The sequence below is a fragment of the Convolutriloba macropyga genome, chromosome 10, assembly GCF_964194025.1.
Source record: "Convolutriloba macropyga chromosome 10, txConMacr16.3, whole genome shotgun sequence".
Taxonomy (NCBI): domain Eukaryota; kingdom Metazoa; phylum Xenacoelomorpha; order Acoela; family Convolutidae; genus Convolutriloba; species Convolutriloba macropyga.
The window spans coordinates 14,391,904-14,409,348 of NC_134477.1; the positions used below are offsets into that span (position 1 = coordinate 14,391,904).

Below are 17,445 nucleotides of genomic sequence, written 5' to 3' on the forward strand. Positions count from 1 at the left end.
ATTAATATCTTCAGAATCATTTTGTGTCTCTAGAGGCTATTCATTAACCCAATTCCAAGCATTAAAAAATTAATTGCCTCAAAGATCGATATGCAATAACTTTTAGGAAAAATCTCAAATTTCAAAAATGAGAAATTGGTTTTATTAAACTGTTGAAACCGTTCAATTGGCCCCAAGCAGCTATCTAATAACATATTATCAATCCCTTGATGAGGTGAACTGTCCATTGAGGTAAAAAAAACTGAATATAAGACATGCTTCGAAAAAACTTGAAAAAATTGCAAATTTCATCAAAAAATTCGAAAAGCTAAATTGTTGATAACGAATCCATTGAAGCCAACAACCATGCAGTATTTTTTAATCAGACAGTGGAATAGATTTCCTCGCACTTGAGAATGGACAATTATCAAAAATTGACAAAAAGTTTAGGAAATCTTGAAAAAATTGCAAATTTAATATAAAAAATGCCAAATTTCGAGACATTAAAATGTTGAAAACCAGTCTATTATAACTAGAAACCATGCAGTGCTCTATTGTCAAATCACAAAGGACATTTCCTGGCCCCTGAAGCTGGAGAACTTCAAAAAATGACAAACATTTTCAAAAAACTTGAAAATTGCAAAAATTAGTATCGTTTTGCATGTTCGTCTTTGTAGTACCAAAACATATAGCTCATAAAAAGGTCATAACAAGTTATTTTGTCTCGTAAAAAGCCCTCAGCATTTTTCAAAAACTTCAACGTAAGGCAAACAAAAACATACCCGGCAGATTGCCGGAAAATAGCCGCCGTTGATTCCAATAAGCATGATTGGGATTGAACGAATAGAATATATTGAAAAAAAAAGATTTTTGTACAAAAATATTTTTAAGTCCGATTTATTTTGATGGCATTTCGTAGTTGAACATACTTCTGTTTCTTAGAGAGGGGCTACTATCAACACCAATAAGCATAAGAGATGGTAACTAAGACTTATAGGAACGACGTTGAAATAGCGGGCATCTAAAATTGGGCTTTATGGGTTTATCCCGTTTCAATTTCTGACTTCAATTTTTTATACCGACTCTGTTCATTTTGAATTGCTTTGCTTAGCAACTGATGTTCAAATTCACTTTTAGCAGAATGAGAGAAGAGAGAAACTAGCCTAGAGAAGTCAAAAAGATTTCACGCAAAATGTCGAAGAAGCGGCAAAATGGTAAAGCGAAAAAAGTTTGACGAAGTAAAAAAAAATACGAGCGCAATAATAGCCGGCTGAGAAGATGAGGGCGGCTATTAAAAAATAAAGAAAGTCTCAAAACACTCCAAAAAATGACCTTTTAACCTTTAATTAAGGCCATCCCAGCAGCTGCACCACTGTAAGCACTTGCAGGACTACTGAATCTCACTTTGGCCCTCTAATGAAACTTAATGCCCGCTGAGCTTTACCTGTTTATCCCGTTTTGAAAGATCAAAGTCATTGAAAAATGTGTGAACAGCGCCCCAATACAATTCAAATTTTTTGAATTGTAAAAAAATAGGAGCGCTATAATAGCCGCCTGGAAACGAGGACGCGGCTATTAACAACGGCAAAATCCAAAAAATATATGTATTTCATGAAGACAAATAACGTCAGAGCATTTGAAAACCATCAGATGCTTTTTTGAAGAAATATTAGAACATACGAAGAGCTTTTTAAAATTGCTGCACGTGGGAAAAATATATACACAATTACACCGCATCCTAAACTAACCGTCAAACTATGGAAGAAGACGTAGAAAACAGATATTTTTCAACGTTTATTTCGAAAACCAGCTTCAAAACAAACACTCGTTCCCTCGGTTACTTAGTTTGGTGATCAACAACTGAGGGTACTATCGAACACCAAATCAACACTTATCAACGCCAGCTCAAATCTAGCACCACTTTTTTCGAACAAGCAGTTTTAGGTACATAGATTCATAAGACAAATTAGGTTAAAACAAACAAACAATAATGGAACTGTTCCTTCCTCTAAGCAGCAAATTACAATTTTCCTTTGAACTCATTTAAAGTTGATTGAATCTGTTTAACTTAACAAATTTCATTAAAAATATTGATTATGTAATAATTAGTCACTTGATTATGTAATAATTAGTAGTTTCTATTCAGTAAGCTTCCTTAACTGTTCATACAGGACAGGAACAGTTACCATCAATCAAATGAAAACATGTAGTGTTCAACGGTATTATAAATCATGTCACACTTAAAATCATCATCAAACATTCATCAAATAAAGATTGAAGAACCCGAGAAAATAAGGCATGTGAAATACACCACATTCACATTTCATATCAAAAGTCAAATAATTGATATGCAATTAGTAACTTGTAACAACATCACAACTCAAACAGATTATAATGGCTTGATGACATTCAAAATCTGAAGATATTTAATTAACAGATTTAACATACAGTTACAAAGGATGTATATCTATAATAACAGCAGAGGACAAATTAGTATATTTCATACTTTGATGACAAAGTTAAAACTAGTTCGATTGTGACCTTAGGTTATTGATTGACATCGATGGGTGTCGTTTGAGGTAATTGCACTTTTGGAGTTACATCGTTAGAGGTCAAAGTTCATTGCAAGCTCAAATTATATGAAAATCAGAAACTATTTCACAAAAGAAACGACGAATTTAGTTCAAAATTCAGTTCTGATCCATAGTTCAAAGTTCACTTGTTTCTTATTTTAAAAATGATCAAGAAAAATAAGTTAAATCTTCAGTTTAGTACTTTAAACTTGAGATAGAAAAATAATGAATGGCGAAATTTTTTGGAAACAAAGCTCACTTGCTTCCGCAGCACAAAGCTGCTGTTCGTAAAAAATGGAAGCACTGAAATTGACACTTTTGAAAAGTTTGAAAAATAATACGAGTCAATGGCAAGAAATTTATGCCCTGATTTTCTCCCGATGCAGCTTTATAGATTCACTTTCGATTATTTTAGGCTTCGATTGCAGTTGTAAACTTAGTCTTCATAGTTTTAATAGAGAAGGTTGATGTTCAGCCACGTTGCCTGCTCTATTTTTGCGCCTTTGGGTTCTTGTTCTCAAATGAAAAGTTGGGCAAATTATCCATCATTCGGGCTCATTGTATCAAGTTTCTTCTTTTAATTTAGCAAAGGTGTAGATAGATTTGAGTTGGTTCATTTGAAGGTTGCGAGTCGATTGCTAATGAGCATAGTGAGTAAGGCCATTCTAACATACATTCCGAACTCCGATTGGCGGAAATAGACAGCCCTTGGATCTGCATCTACTTCAGTGCTGAAATAAAAGAAACTTTTCGGCATATTGTCTAGTGAGACGTCGAATGGTGAGCTCTTAACAAAGTTGCTGACCAATTTCGGTACAACTACTCGTGTGAGCTTCAAAATTGAATTTATTTGAAACATAGCCGCCTTATGTTGGACCAATTGCTCTCAAACAACAGGCGGAAGAGAGGATTAAAAACTGTTTCATCATCGGGGATTACATAAGGGGGCTTCAAATGTTTTCATTACAGCTAATTTCCTTAAAATTTAAGCGCGCTTCCCATCTGACTTTGTACTAAACTAACACTAATTATGTAAAACGGCTTAAAACTCTGAATGATAGCAACTTAAAACGCAAAATATCAAAAAAGTGAGAAAAATGATTCAACAATTTGGTAGCAGGGAAAATTGCAAATGAGACCGACAATAAAAAAACATAACCGACTAACGTCAGATGAATTGCTCTCAAACGACCGGTGAGCTGTTGGCTTCGTCAGTAGCTAGCCACGGGTTAGTGAGGCTAGCTTTAGCTTGATTCGACTCTTCAACTTTTAGTTTTCTATCCTTGTTAGTAAATAAATCAAACAAACTGATATTTTAAAATTTTGCAAAATATTGCAAAATTTAAAAGAAAAGCTTTCAGATTTCACAGTGAAAATGTTCGCAGTGAAACTACCTTTTGTCTCTGGAGTTATGTCACGTAACCCATATGCAAGACTTGAAAAGCTTCGTTGGCCAGTAATTATCGTTAAACTCCGAAAAGGACAAAAATATTCAAAAATTTTAAAAACAATAGCAAATTTTTACAAAATCTTGCTAAAATTCAAGATATTAAAAACATCAAAATCAACCTCTAACAACCGCCGTTCCCACCATAAGAAGAAGTCTCCAAAACAGTTTGAGCTGAAAGGCTCTAAGAGCACTTAATGCCTGCGCTAGCTGTTTATACCGTATTTGGGACAAAACGTCGGATAAAAAATCGGTCAAGCGAAAAATCGCATAAAAAAAGACCGACAGGACTAATATAATTGCTACAAACTTCGTTTGAGAGCAATTAACAATAGTCCCAATATTGCTGGAATGCTGCGAAAATGACGGGCTGAGAGTGTAAAAACAGACACAGCGCTAAATTAATGAATTGTTCAAATTCACTTCTCATTGAGCTTTATGGGTTTGTTCCGTTTCCACCCGCGACATTGCATTTTAGGTTTCTGAGCTGCGCAACTGCCGTTCAAAAGCACTTTGAGCAGAAGAAACGAAGAATCAAACTACCATAGAGAAGTCGGGTCTTTCCCATTATAGCCCCCCAGCTTAGTGGTAAGATAACCTATAGCCCCCCCCCCCAATATGGTAATTATACCATAAAGGGGGGCTATAATTTCATGGCGGGCTATAATGGGAAAGACCCGACAAGTCAAAAAGATTTCAAGCAAAATGTTGAACAAGCTGTGAACTAAGGTAAAGCTTGATGCCCTCAGGGGTGTCATCTTTTTTCTCAAGATGAAAACATACCCGGCAGATTGCCGGAAAATAGCCGCCGTTGATTCCAATAAGCATGATTGGGATTGAAATAACAGAAGATATTGAAAAAAAAAGATTTTTGTACAAAAACATTTTTTTAAGTCCGATTTATTTTGATGGCATTTTGTAGTTGAACATACTTCTGTTTCTTAGAGAGAGGCTACAGGGGCTACTATCAATAACAATAAGCATTAGAGATGGTAAATAAGACTTATAGGAACGACGTTCAAATAGCGGGCATCTAAAATTGGGCTTTATGGGTTTATCCCGTTTCTATTTCTGACATCCATTTTTGTACTAACTCTGTTCATTTTGAATTGCTTTGCTGAGCAACTGATGTTCAAAATCACTTTTAGCAGAATGAGAGAAGAGAAACTAGCCTAGAGAAGTCGAAATGATTTCACGCAAAATGTTGAAAAGGCGGCAAAATGAGGTAAAGCGAAACATTTTTTTATTCGACGAAGTAAAAAACATAGCAGGACAAGTCCTCAAATACAATTCAAAGAATTGAATGAAAAACTCAGACGCACTCTACCTGATCTGCAGATCACTTGAACAATGCCAGCCAGAACACAAAAATCACCAAAGAATTGAGAAACTAAAAGAGTCAAAACTAAACAAAAACAAACTCATTGCTAAAACTGTTGAAGCTTTTAAACCTAAGGCAAAACTTTTTCCCTTTAAAAACACCTATACAAAAACATTTTCAAAACCAATTTTTGTTTCTGAAATCGGTCCAGTATTATATCTGCAATACCTGAAAAATGTTCATTGGCCCTTGAAGATCGATTAACTTGAAAATGACCAAAAAATTTAAGAAAAAGAAATCAATTGCAAGTTATAAGAAAATGTTGCTGAAATTTGTGATATAAATATCTTCAAATCATTTCTGTGTCTCTAGAGACTATCCAGTAACCCAATTCCAAGCATTAAAAAATCATTGGCTCATAGATCGATAGGCAATAAATTTTAGAAAAAATTTCAAATTTCAAAATAGAAATTTCTTCTATTAAAATGTTGAAAGCCATTCAATTGCCCACCTAGCAACTATTTAATAAAATATTGTCGAACCCTGGATGCGTTTACCTGGCAACTGAGGCAAGAAAAAATAAATAAAATACAAATATTTTAAAAAAAAACTTGAAAAAATTGCAAATTCTAGCAAACAATTTCTAAAAGTCGAAAGGTTAAATTGTTGAAAACAAATCCATTGAAACTAAAACCCGTGCACAAACTTTTCATCAAAACGTGGAATAAGTTTTCTTGCACTTGAGAATGGACGAATATCAAAAACTGACAAAAACTTTAGAAAACATTAAAAAAATTGCAGGTCTTATCAAAAAAATGCTAAAATTCGAGACATTAAAAAGTTAAAAAGCGTTCCATTGTTACTAGAAACTCTGCAGTTCCCTATTAACAAACTTCAACGGAGGTTGCCTACTCCCTGAAACTGGAAAAACTGACAAATTGATGAAAATTTTCAAAAACCTGAAAAAAATGCAAATTTGTTCAAAAAAATTGCTAAAATTTGTGATATTCAAAAGATTAAACCTATTCCATGGCATCTAAAAATTTTTCAGTAACTTGTTATCCAACCCCTAATATGGGTTTCTTGCCCCTGGGACTCAAACAACTTGAAGGATGACAATAAATATGTCAAAAAACATGAAAAATTTGCAACTTTTGTCAAAAAATGCTAAAATTCATGATGTCAAAAAGTTGACAACCGTTCCATTACCACTAGAAACTGTGCAGTAACCTATCATCCATCCCTTTATCAAACCCCAGAGGAGGTTTCGTGACACCTAGGGCTAAAAACTCAAAAAATGACAAAAATTTTCGAAAAACCTGAAAAAAATTGCAAAAATTAGTTTCATTTTGTGTGTTTGTGTTTGTAGTACCACGACATATAGCTCATAAAATGGTCATAACAAGCAATTTTGTCTCGCAAAAGGCCTTCATCAGCTTTTAAAAACTTCAACCTTAGATTAATCAAACAAAAATCTCAAAAAAAATCACAAAAAACACGAAAAATTGCACCATTTTGAGCCGAAAAACTCTAAAAATGACCTTTTAACCTTTAATTAAGGTCATCCCAGCAGCTGCACCACTATACGCACTTGAAGGACTAATAAAGCCCACTTTGGGCCTCTAATGAAACTTAATGCCCGCTGGGCTTTACCTGTTTATCCCGTTTCGAAAGATCAAAGTCATTGAAAAACGTGTGAACACATCTTAAAAAAAAAAAAAAACACAGCGCACCAATACAATTCAAATTCTTTGAATTGTAAAAAGGAGCGCTATAATAGCCGGCTGAGAAGATGAGGGCGGCTATTAATTACAATCGAAAAATTTGTTGGTAACTTTGGCCAACTAGGCAACGGCAGCTAAATCGTTCTACCTTTTTTACACCGATTCATTTTGCCCCTCATATCGCAGCCCCATATCACTTACCCCGTCCATCATTTTCATTCACCCAATTAGCACCCGTCACTGCAGGCATTTTTGTCACAATTAAGCAAATAACTTAATCCCATGTTAGGCCAAATGATTGTTCTACGGATTTAATAGCTCTAATTTCACAAAAGATTAAAAAAGGGGTGGAAAGATAGAAAGGTAAAAAAATGGGGGTAAACTCATAGGGCGTTAAATAAAAAGTGAAAAAAGGATACCAGCTAAATAAGTTGATTTTACAGAATGACTAGAGAAATTTCACATTTTAGCCCACACCAGCTTTGTAGTCAGATAATACCTATTAGATAATAATATCTATACCCCCCACAATTATGGTAAAATTACCATCATGAGGGCTAAAGTTTCATGGGCAGCTATATTGGGAAAGACCCTAGATTTTCTAATAAACTGCTCGACAATGCCGAGCAGGTCACGAACATAGCCGGCAGATTTCCGGAAAATAGAGCAACAGATGCTCGTGGCGTTACATGAATTGAAACAACTATAGAAATAAAATAGACAGATCGACCACCAGTCCTTTAATAGATCACTAGACTTTTTGGGTCACCTTAGGACTGTAATTTTTATGAGACACGTAAGCTCTATAAGATGCACGTGCAATATTTGGGGGGGGGCACAAACGGAAAAGATCCCAAAATTATTATTCGAAATCAAAAATTCAAGACTCTAATATTCAAGAATTAGGGCAAATGTTTGGCACTACTTAGGTCACACTATTGACCTTTAATAAGTAAAGGTTCATAAAATATAAGTTTCATAAGTGAGCTCAGAAGACATTTTTTGAGTGAGGTAAGTCATTGAAAAAGTCAATTCCAAGAAGTCACGGTAAGACGAAACAAAAATCTGTTAGACGAAGTAAAAAAAACAAAGCAGGACAAATCCTGACGTACAATTCAAAGATTTTTCATTGACTAAACAGAAAAACTAGACCTAGAATGGACTATGATTGAATTGAGAAAACCATTTTTTAAAAAAAATCGGATCAAAAAAATGAGAAAAAACAAAAAATAAATGTCAGAATGCCGCATTTGAACAAAAGAAAACACTAGCAAGAAATGAAAATTTAATTCAAACAAAAAAACTAGGTCAAGAATGAGCTGTGAATGGATTGGGAAAACCATTTAGAAAAAAATCCGATCCAAAAAATCGAAAAAACTGTAAAAATCAGAGTGAAATTGCCGCATGTGAACAAAAAACCACTACCGAGAAACCGAATTCAAACACCTTTTTCTCACTCTACTTTAAAATCAGAGCAAAAAAAATTCACGCTGCGAAACCACTCGCTTTTTCGCTTCATTTCCTGTTTCGGCGTGACCAAAATCACTACTCCAATTTGACTTCAAAAATCATGAAAATGTGTGAACAGATCTTACAAAAAACAGCCGGAAGAATTCCGGAAACGACTCGGAGTGAAAATCCATTTAAACGCCATCCAACAACTCATCAGAAAAACGTGCCTTCACTAATTTATTATTATCTTGAAACAAATTCATGAAACAAAAAAGTAAAAACAAAATCAAATCTGTTAAAATATGATAAAAAATCTGTGCCAAAATAACTCTATCAAAACAACTAGTACTTACAAAAACCACTTATGTGAATTTTGAAAAAATACTTTTGGCTAAAATTACGATAAAAAAGCTCTAAAAACAACTTTAACTGAAAAACTGGAAAAAGTTACTAAATTTTTTAATATTTCAAAAACATATAAATCCAAAGAAAAATTCCCTTCAGACAATAGTGTATCCAGATGCTCGCAAAACAATAGGCAAGTCATAATAGGTAAAAAAACTTAGCTAAAAACAGAAAAAAAAAACGAAAAACTGCAAAAAGTTAAGAATAATAGCTCAAATTTTCGCCATTTTTTTGTCATATTTCTCAACAAAAAAATGATTCTTACCCACAAAACTGTGATCAATTGTTACCATAAATTTACTCAATGAGAGGGGGTTTCTCCAATACCCGTTTGAGCCAGTAAAACAAAATAATCGTCAAAAAACGCAAAAATTAGCCCGAAAATCAGCAAAATACATTAAAAACCTCCGAATTATCATAAAATTTATATTAATTTCCAGAAACCCTCAAACCACTACCGAAACCAGCCTAAAATTAAAACAAAATCATAGCCAAACCTCTTAACCAAAATAATTAAAAACTGCATTAAAATGCCGCACGTGAACAAAAAAATTCGCTCGCTTAGAGAAAATTTTTTCACACATCAATTTCTCGCTCTCTCAAAAACAGCGGTATGAACAAAAACCACTCTCTTTTCGCTCCGCTCTTCACTTTTGTTCAGCGCCAAAATCACTCCATATTTTTTCACGCGTTTCATTTCCCGCTTCAAAAATCACTCCAATAAAATTGATTAAAACATAACCGACTAAACGTCGGAAGAATTGCTCTTGAACGACTAGTGGAAGCTCTAATCAATTGCAGCCTGCTTCAGTCGGGGGGGGGGGGGGGGTGGGGGCAGGAGGGAAGGAGGGGAAGCCTAAATGGGACGAAGAGGTTCAATAGTGGGCTCCAAATAACCACATTAGAGGTTAACATATACCACTATTAACATTTAAAGTAAAAAACAGACACCAGTTTTGGCGCACTTTTCATTTGACTTTTAGTATTAAATTGCCGCCAATTGAGTTCAGCTGCTTGAAATTGTGATTGAGAGAGAATTTTAGATCACGCGAAACGCAAAAAGTCAAGGGCATAAAAGTCCCTCGAAAAATCAAAACCGTCAAGCGACAATTTTGCATAAAAAAGACATACGTTTTTAATAATTGCTATGAACTTCGTTCAAGAGCAATTAAAAACTCAAACTCAATGTAAAATGCCGCATGTGAACAAAAACCCACTAGCGATAAAGAGAAATTTGGTTCAAACAAAACACTAGGCCTATTATGAACTATGAATGGATTGGAAAAACCATTTAGAAAAAAATCAGATCAAAAAATTTTCAAAAACATAACCGATTAACCGTCGGAAGAATTGCTCTCGAACGACGAGTGGGAGCTCTAATCAATAGCAGCCTGCTTCAGTCTGGGGAGCCTAAATGGGACTAAGAAGTTCTATAGTGGGCTTCAAATAACCACATTAGAGATTAACATATACCACTATTATGATTTAAAGTAAAAAATGACACCAGTTTCGGCGCACTTTTCATTTGACTTTTAGTAATAAATTGCCGCCAATTGAGTTCAGCTGCTTGAAATTGTGATTGAGAGGGAATTTTAGATCACGCGAAATGCAAAAAGTCAAGGGCGCAAAAGTCACTCGAAAAGTCAAAATTGTCAAGCGAAAATTTTGCATAAAAAAGACACACACACGTTTACAATAATTGCTATGAACTACGTTCAAGAGCAATTTAAAAAAAGGACTTCTCCAATACTCCTCTTCGAGTCGTAAAAAAGACAGCGCCCCAATACAATTCAAATTCTTTGAATTGTAAAAAAAAAATTAGGAGCGCTATAATAGCCGCCTAGAATTGAGGACGCGGCTATTAAAAATGGTAACTTAATATAGTCGATAAAAATCCCGTTGGCTGACAAAGTTGCAGTTAAAACCAATGAGCGGCTTTGAAAAATCCGCACCAGGAAAAAAATGTTGCTAGCATAGGGTAAAATTTTCACACCCCTACTTTTCTCGCTTACTTTAAAAAGATTGCCGGAATAGCTGCGAAATAGCTGCGATGGAAAAAGATACAGAAGTGAGTTGATAATAGTTATCGCCGCCGCCTATAAAACTTACAAGTTTATTTCAAAGGAGGTTCTTTTTGGGTGCAAAAAAAGTTTCCCTGTCGCGTCTCAAACCGGCGATCTCCGGATTAACAGCCAGTCGCCTTAACCACTCGGCTGTCGGACCATACGATCTGTTTTCTTACAATCAAATTTGTTTTAGGAACAGATTCTGTTTCTGAATAACCGCAATTTAGGTCACGCAGAAAGCGTGAAATCAAGCGCGAAAAAGCCATTTAAGCAGTGACGAGACAGAATGTTCTAGAACAAATGTAAAACGAAAATAAAGCGTCAGACGACGAAACAAAAAAAACCAAGAGCACCGCAATATAGCTACGCTCAGCTTACAGCTTCGCAGCTATAAAAACAGGTATGAACAAAACCACTACTGTCTCTTTCAAGATTTAACACGTGCGGCATCAACTTTTGAATCCTGCTACGAATAATGGGTCCACCAATGCATTATATTTAAATGCACGTGCGTGGTTAAGCTAATGATATGTGAATCAACCAGCATCAAGAGAAATTTGATTGAACTTAAAGAACAGTGTTTTTCCGTCCAGTTTTATATCCTTACTTACCTTGTCTTGGTATTTGGGTGGGAGTTGCACTGCTTGGTGAAGAATAGCAATCGAAGTGCAGATATCGGAGCCGAAGCTCTTTATTGTTCAATCAACAGAACCCAGTGAGACCTAACCAATTTCTCATTTACTCTTTACCTAGAGGTTTCTGTCATTTGGTCAACTCGTGTTTTTTTTTATTTTGCGAACTAGGCTAAAGGGAATCAAAGTTTTTCAAACTGACATCAAACGTATTTGGCAGATTGCCGGAAAATAACCGCCATTGATTCCCATAACACTAAAGGAACAGAGAAACAATGATAGAAATTTTGAAAAAGCGATTTATTTTGATTGGATTCCGTAGTTAGGCATAATCCTATTTCTTTATGATAGGATACAGGGTCTATAATCGATGCCAAAACGCATAAGAGATGTTAACTAAGACTTATAAGAACCAAGTTTAAGTAGCTGGCATCCAAAATTGGGCTTTATGGGTTCATCCCGTTTTTATTTTGATTTCGTTTCTCCATATTGATGCTGTTCCCTTTAGATTGCTTTGCTGAGCAACTGCTATTTTAAAGCACTTTGAGCAGAATGAGCGAAGGAAAAAACTAGCCTAGAGTCAAAAAGATTTCACGCAATATATTAAACAATCTGCGACTTACGGTAAAGCAAACTGATTTTTCATTCAACGAAAAAAAAACATAGCAGGACAAGTCCTGAAATACAATCCAAAAAATGAATGACAAACAGACCTAATGTACCTGATCAGCAGATCAATTGAACAATCCCAACCATAAAGATAAAATCTCAAAAGTTGAGAGCCCAAAAGAATCAAACAAACTAAACAAAAAAAATAATCAATGCTAAAACTCTTGAAGCTTTTAACCTGAAGGCCATAAATGACACAATTAAAAATTATCATTAGTTCACGCACAAGCTTTGAAAGAGATTATTTTGCCACCAAAGGTAGATAAACTCGAGAGATATGACAAATGCTTCAAAAAACTGAGAAAAGCAAAATTTAAAGAAAGGTTCTAAATATCGCTGGAAAAAAGTTAAAAACCAATTTTTTATGTCTGAAATTCTGTCATGTAACACATCTGCAAGACTTAGAAAAGCTTCGTGGGACAGTAAAGGTCGTTAAACTCAGAAATGACAAAGAATTCTAAACATTTAAAAGAAAATAAAATTTTCATAAAATCTTGCTAAAAACGTGATATTATAATCTTCAGAACCCTTTCATTGTCTCCGGAGACTATCCATTATCACTACTCCAAGCCTTGAATAGCTTCACTGGCTCAAAAAGGTCCACAAAATTGCAACATGATAATAATTTTCAGAGAATTGAAAAAAATAATTTTATCAAGATATTGCTGATATTCGTGTTATTAATGCGTTGATAACCATTCCATCACCTCTATAAGCTATGCAGTAACTTATTATCAAACTCTGGAGGAGGTTCCTGGGCCCTGGTGAAGGAAAAACAAAAATTTTCAATACATTTTTTAAAAAAAACTTGAAAAATTGCAAGTTTTATTTTAAAAACCTGCTAAAATTTGTGATATTAAAAAATTGACAACCATTTTATTGCCACTAGAAACTATGCAGCAACATACTTGCAAACCTTATAGGAGGTTCCCTGACCAGTGAGAAAAAATACCAAATTTTACAGAAATTTAAAAAAAAATGCAATTTTTCTTTTAAATCGTTAAATTCTAAATACTAAAATCTTAAAACACATTCCACATTACAAATAAAACTATGCAGTAAACTATTATCAAAACCTAGAGGAGATGCTTTGGCCATTGAGGTTAGAGAAACCCAAAAATTGAGAAGAATTTTCAAAAACTTGAAAAAATTTCTATCAAAAAACTGCTAAAATTTGTGATGTAAAAATGTTGAAAACCACTCCACTACCACTAGAAATTATGCAATAACCTATTATTATAAACATGAGGAGGATTCTTGACACCAGGGGCTGAAAAACCTCAAAAATGACAAAAATTGCCAAAAACCTTGAAAAATTTGTTAAGAAATTGTATAAACTTGCGCGTTTACGTTTTGAGTACCAAAATATATAGCTCTTAAAATGGCCATAAAACGTAATTACCTCACGCCAAACACCATTATGAAGCTTTACAAAGCTCAATTTCAGACTGGTCCAACAAAAAATTGGAAAAATGACGAAAAAATGCAAAAATTTGCAACATTTTGGGCTCAAAAACTCCTAAAAATGACCTTATAACCTTGAATTACGGCCTTCCCAGTAGCTTCAACACTCTAAACACTTGAAGGACAACTAAACGTGGCTAAGGGCCTCTAATGAAACTTGATGCCCGCTGAGCGTTACCTGTTTATCCCGTTTTGAAAGCTCAAAGTAATGAAAAGATGTGAAAACATCTTACAAAAATAAAAAAAAAGACAGAGCACCAATACAATCCAATTCTTGGATTGTAATAAAAAAGGCCCCTACAATAGCCGGTAAGATGATGACTTCTGTTATTAACAAGGATTACTGCAATTTAGCAACGCTCAGCTTACAGCTTTGCCGCTACAGAAAACGCAACAAACCTTGTTCTAGAGCTATTATTAAGTAAAAACAAGGAGGCTCGTCAATGTGAGTTTGCGCATAATGTTCCGAACCCGCTCATCCTCTTTGTCAGCTTAATGAACACTCAAAGGATACGTTTATCGAAACAAATTATTTGGAAATTTTTTCATTTTTTTTGAAAATAAATTGGGTAAGAATTACATAAAATGCTATAAAATCAAACCATTATAGAAAGTGAACAATGCCGCTTCAGAGGTCCGACGAGATATACCATTAACGAGACCACGCGACGATGCCAAAAAACAGACATAAGAAAACAAAAACAAACACTATTTTGTCTTAAAAATGGTTTTTCTTAAAAACACTTTAAAGGTCAAAACAGCATCACATAAATCCAAAATTCCAAAATTAAACAAATTAAACTTTGATTCACTAAAGATCTGAGACTTGTCCTAAATGAGTTCAGGGAGCATGTAGACAAAAAAAATAACGAGCTTAAAAAACTATTCTATTTTTTGAACACAATCAATTTCGAAGTCAAGAAAACCATTAGTTATCAATTGAAATCAATAAACAGGTCCATTTATAACTCCGCAGGAATTTATCGAGAACTGCGTTATGAAAATCATCAACTAATAATTATTCAAAAATTACTTTTTATATTTGGGCGGGCATTCAACGTCGATGGAACCTGGTTTCAGTATGCTGATGTTACCAGAAACCAAAAAACGAACTCAAATATGATCAATTATTCCAAAATCACGAAACTTTTAAGAATGCTTTTAAAACCAAAGCTAGAAAACCATTCCTTTAATCACGAAGCCACTATTTAATCACGAAGCCACTATTTGGTTTAAAATTTAAACCTTACTCCAATAGAAAAAATGTGAATTGTTTATATATGTTCAATTGCACAATTTTAAAGCAACTACTGTGATATGCCATCAGTCAATAATGTAATAATGCACAGGAGGAAAACCTTAAAAAGGGAAACGTGCAAAAACCGAGAAATTGAAAACCCAAAGCCAGAAAAACATTTGTTTAAACAAAACAACGCAGTCGCAAAATTTTAATTTACTAGAAAAAAGCGACCTCTGAGAATAAGCTACAATTTGACATATTTAAAAAAAGGCAACAGAAGCTCAAAAATCCACCATTTTTTTTAAAAACAAAAATTTTTGGAAGACAAAAACGATACGATTTTATATGAAACACCAAATAGATTTGCTTGTAGCTCCTTAGACTCCTATTAGACCTCTCATTATTGAGACTCATAAAACTACAAAATAACAGCAAATAAAGAACTCAAATTCCAAAAACAAATTTACTCAAACACAGGGTAGAAGCCATATAGACAACGCGCTTCAATAACTGAATATTTAAGTGTTCATTCGGCCTCATTTGCACGTGAATGGTATCTGTCAAGACCTAAGCAATAATGTGAAATCATTGCAGTCCAATAACATTCGTTTTTTATTATAAAAGGAACAATAACGCCGGAGAAATTAAAGAAAAAGGCAACCCCTATACAATTCGAAAATCACGTTTTTGAGCACGAAAATTCCATTTGATCAGGTGAAAAATTGATCAAGCAAAAAAACGTATAAAGAAGCTCAACAGGGCCCAATCCTTGACTACAGCTTCGTTTGAGAGCAATTGGTAAAATAAGATGCCGCAAATTACCTGATTTCTTCCAATCGTGGAAGAGGATGCATCACAATCATTTTCTCTTTGGCACGAGTCATTAGCTGAGGGGTCAGTCGGAACAAATTGCAACTCTAAACAACCACAATACAAATTAACACTATAATTTAATTGAATTGATTGAATCACTAGAATTCACGCATTTTGACTTGTTCTAAAAAGGCAACGTACAAAGAAAAAACCACAATCTCAATCAGATAACGAAGTCTGTGCATTGCTCAACAATTAAATTGTCGGAAATTTGAACTTGACAGCTATGTAGAAATACGTGAAATTTCAGCCGCATATTTCTAAGATTGTGAGTAACGTTTATTAGAATAATAGGGTACCTTGAGGTACTCCTGTTGGTCTTCGAATCTCTCTTTCTGGATTCTGGTCATGTATAACACATCAGTGTCTGCTATTGCCTCCTCAAGTGATCCTAGTTCCACCTAAAAGCAATCTATATTTCATCGACTTTATCCATTTAGCCTCTTGAATGATTCCAAGTCAGCAATTATGGTCACTGTGATTTCTGAGAACAATATTAAGATTCAATTAAAATTTGAAGTCAGCTACCTGCAGACTATGATTTAAATGCTCTTCTAAATTCTTCGCGGTTGCAGTTTAGTCACTAAACACTTGCTTAGCCAGCGTAGTTTTTCAAAACAGGCTTTTTTGTATGTCATTGCGTTCTCAGAAATATCACAAATCCGTGCTCGACTTTTTCGGTCACCAGAACCCGAGCGATTGGAGCTATTTTTCTACACCAAACTTTTCATAATTGATGATAAAATATATATTAGAGCAACTCTTTGCTCGTTATGTTGATTCTTTGTCATCACCATTATAGTGAGAGTTAAGTTTGGGACCTTCTGTGTTGCGTCCACATCATCTCTTTATTGATTGCAACCACTGAGCTCTCCTGTGCTCTCCACTGAGCCAACTGGTCCACATTGCGAGTCTTATTATGCTCTCTTATAATGAGCTATGATTTCAAGCTCCATCTTATGATAACTTACTTACTAGAGTGTATACTCTAATAACACACCTGTGCCAATCCTGGTGCGTGTTGCTGCACGTACTCAAGGACAGCCTGCGGCATTCTAAGGTTGTTGGGACTGACGTATCTGAGGGTAACATTGTTGTAGCAACACAATAGTTTAGCCAGCGAGTGCACTGTTCGTCCATGTTTAAGGTCACCAACCATCGTTATCTAATCAAAGTCAATGAAGAGTAAACTAACTGTTGCATAAAAACATGAAATCCTCAGCACGGATCCAAACTATCGCAGTTAAAATCTCTCCACTCAGTTAATCAATTATTTAGTTTCTATAGTTTCCAGATCTACTGGTTGACCCAGATTCGCTATCAGATGTGATAAACCAGACGCACTGACAAAAATTGCAGCACGTTTTCCGTGGAAAATGATCATAGAAACTCCTCGACTCAAACAGAGTTCCGTAGCATGCTCATAAGACCTTGTTTTGAATTAATACGTTGGCAAGTATTGGTTGTCCATCTATAATTCCGGTCTAATATTTGACTAAAATGATGTTTTCAGGGTAGTTTAAAAGCGAGAGCAAGTCTTGAAATGACCACCGAGTTGGAAGTTGTATAAGCAGCAGAGTTCTCGTGCCTTTCATGTTCT

At 34.7% G+C, this 17,445-nt stretch overlaps 1 protein-coding gene across 1 annotated transcript in view; it reads right to left on the minus strand.

The window, feature by feature from the left end:
* Nucleotides 1–2,115: 2,115 nt before the first annotated feature.
* Nucleotides 2,116–17,445, minus strand: part of LOC142347932 (multifunctional protein CAD-like) — a 155,846-nt gene continuing 140,516 nt past the window's right edge. The window contains exons 30-33 of the mRNA XM_075399097.1: nucleotides 16,846–17,010; nucleotides 16,145–16,246; nucleotides 15,795–15,889; nucleotides 2,116–3,283 (exon numbers count right to left, since the gene is read on the minus strand). Coding sequence (XP_075255212.1) covers nucleotides 3,166–3,283; nucleotides 15,795–15,889; nucleotides 16,145–16,246; nucleotides 16,846–17,010 — 480 coding nt within the window. The 3' untranslated portion in view covers nucleotides 2,116–3,165. The remainder of the gene's footprint in view (nucleotides 3,284–15,794; nucleotides 15,890–16,144; nucleotides 16,247–16,845; nucleotides 17,011–17,445) is intronic.